This window comes from Protobothrops mucrosquamatus, unplaced genomic scaffold (genome assembly GCF_001527695.2).
Source record: "Protobothrops mucrosquamatus isolate PMUCROS unplaced genomic scaffold, P.Mucros_1.0 scaffold4690, whole genome shotgun sequence".
Taxonomy (NCBI): domain Eukaryota; kingdom Metazoa; phylum Chordata; class Lepidosauria; order Squamata; family Viperidae; genus Protobothrops; species Protobothrops mucrosquamatus.
In genome coordinates this window covers 33,704-35,733 of record NW_015390585.1, presented here as the reverse complement: position 1 = coordinate 35,733, position 2,030 = coordinate 33,704, and the positions used below count along the sequence as shown (strand labels likewise).

The window sequence follows — 2,030 nt, the reverse complement described above, 5'->3', positions numbered from 1 at the left end:
GGGCATGGAAGAATTTTTAAGGGTACGTGAAGACCGAATCACTCCAGTCCGCTGTATTTTCTAAAATTAAACCAGACCAAATACCTCATTATTACTTACTGAATGAAAGAAAAAAACTGTTCCTCATTTAATCTGATCATTACTTAAGCTGGAGCTGTGCAGTGCTTTGGATTCAAAAGCAAGAAAATGCTTCACATGCCACAGCATCTCTCGGTAAATCCTTAAACCATGTATGTCTCTTCCAGGGATCCTGGCGCAACACAGATGTGCAGTGCTGGGAAAAGATGCAGCTGCTTTAAAGAACTGTTGGCAGTTTGGGCGTTCCAAAGGACCTTTCTGCATTGAATTTGAAATGCTCCATAGTTTAGTTTGAATCTTGCTCTTAGGCTCAAAGTTCAGAGAGTCATCCTCTGCTTCCAAATAAACCAGCATTCATTGTTCATTTCTCTGTCTCTGCGTGTTATCTAGGCAATGCACAGAACTACCAGTGGATTGGACTAAGTGACCGAGCAGTGGAAGATGACTTTCGCTGGTCTGATGGACATTCTCTTGTAAGTTAGATTCTGGAAGATATCAAATATATAGATATTTCTGGACTGTTGGGAAATCAGTGCTTCCAAGATCCAAGAATCCTACAGGACAACTACTTGGGCAGTGCCCATAGGAGAAACACTACACGTACAGGAGGAAGTATGGGAAGCAGTTATGGACACAAATCATCCTTCTTACTCTACAACTATATTACTCAAGTCCCCAGATATTCCTAGAGCAACCCAAAGTCTTAGAGAGAATTTCCAGAACCCACCAAATAATCATTTTTAACGTTACAGGAGGGGAATGATTAAAAATACAGGGAGTAATCTTACTCATGGTGTCTTTCCATTTTGACTAATACTGAGAGGGCGACCCAATTAAATCCATATTGGTCTTGGCTCCATCCTTAATCTTAGAAATGCCCCCTTTAGAATGTAGCCCTCAGAAGCCGAGATACTCTGTCATCCAAAAACAGGTTGGGCATCTGTAAGGCAGGATGGATTATGTGTTTTCCTTAATTAAAATTCCTTCCTTCCTCAAAGGTGCTTGTGATTCATAATGGAAAATGAAGGTTTGATGGGAAAAGTACAATCTTACCTAGGAAGCAGATGATGAGCCTCAAATTCCAGCATTACAGAGCAAGACCTCTTTATAGGAAAGCTGCAACTGCTTCTCACTTTAAAAATATGGAAAACTGTGAAAGGTCTGATGACTTTGTCCCTCCCCACTTCATCTGACTCTCTGTTTTACCCCAGATCTCTTTCTCTCTTTCTTTAGCAATATGAGAACTGGCGACCTAACCAGCCCGATAACTTTTTTGACAAAGACGAAGACTGTGTAGTAATGATCTGGCATGAGAAGGGGGAATGGAATGATGTCCCTTGCAATTACCACCTGCCCTTCACTTGCAAAAAAGGAACAGGTGAGGCTCAGTGTCCTGCCCAAAAGCACTCACAGCCCAATCAAGCAGTCCAAGATCATGACTGCAAAAGGCTTACATCTCGGCCGTCAAGATCCAGAAGGTAGAGTAGTAAGCCACTGTCGGGACTCAGCAATGATTAAGGGTGGCCAGGCAGTGAGGCAAGACTTGAGGAAAGACATGTCAGATCCAAGGACAGGCTGTCCCACCAGCTGAAAAATGAAATATTGAAAGCTATTGGCCCTGTTCCAAGTGCAACACATGCTAATCATAACCAGTGTAGCAAACAGGCTTCTTGGAAGCAGTGATTCACGCTAAGGAAACTGCTACATTCATGAAGCTTTTCCAGGTGGCATGTCTTCATTTGGACATGTATATACTACCCCCCACCGACCTGTACGCTCTCACAGAGTGGGTCTCCTCAGGGTGCCGTCAGCCAGACAGTGCCGGCTGGCGACCCCAAGGGGGAGGGCCTTCTCTGTGGGAGCTCCCACCCTCTGGAACGAACTGCCCCCAGAGATCAGGGTGATCCCTGATCTCCCTTCCTTCCGCCGCGCCCTCAAGACGTGGTTGTTCC

General features: G+C 44.6%; 1 protein-coding gene across 1 annotated transcript in view; it reads left to right on the top strand.

Annotated features, from left to right (window-relative positions):
* Positions 1-468: 468 nt before the first annotated feature.
* Positions 469-2,030, top strand: part of LOC107299219 (aggrecan core protein-like) — a gene marked incomplete at its 5' end in the record, with an annotated part of 7,166 nt that continues 5,604 nt past the window's right edge. The window contains 2 exons of the mRNA XM_015828584.1: positions 469-551; positions 1,312-1,456. Coding sequence (XP_015684070.1) covers positions 469-551; positions 1,312-1,456 — 228 coding nt within the window. The remainder of the gene's footprint in view (positions 552-1,311; positions 1,457-2,030) is intronic.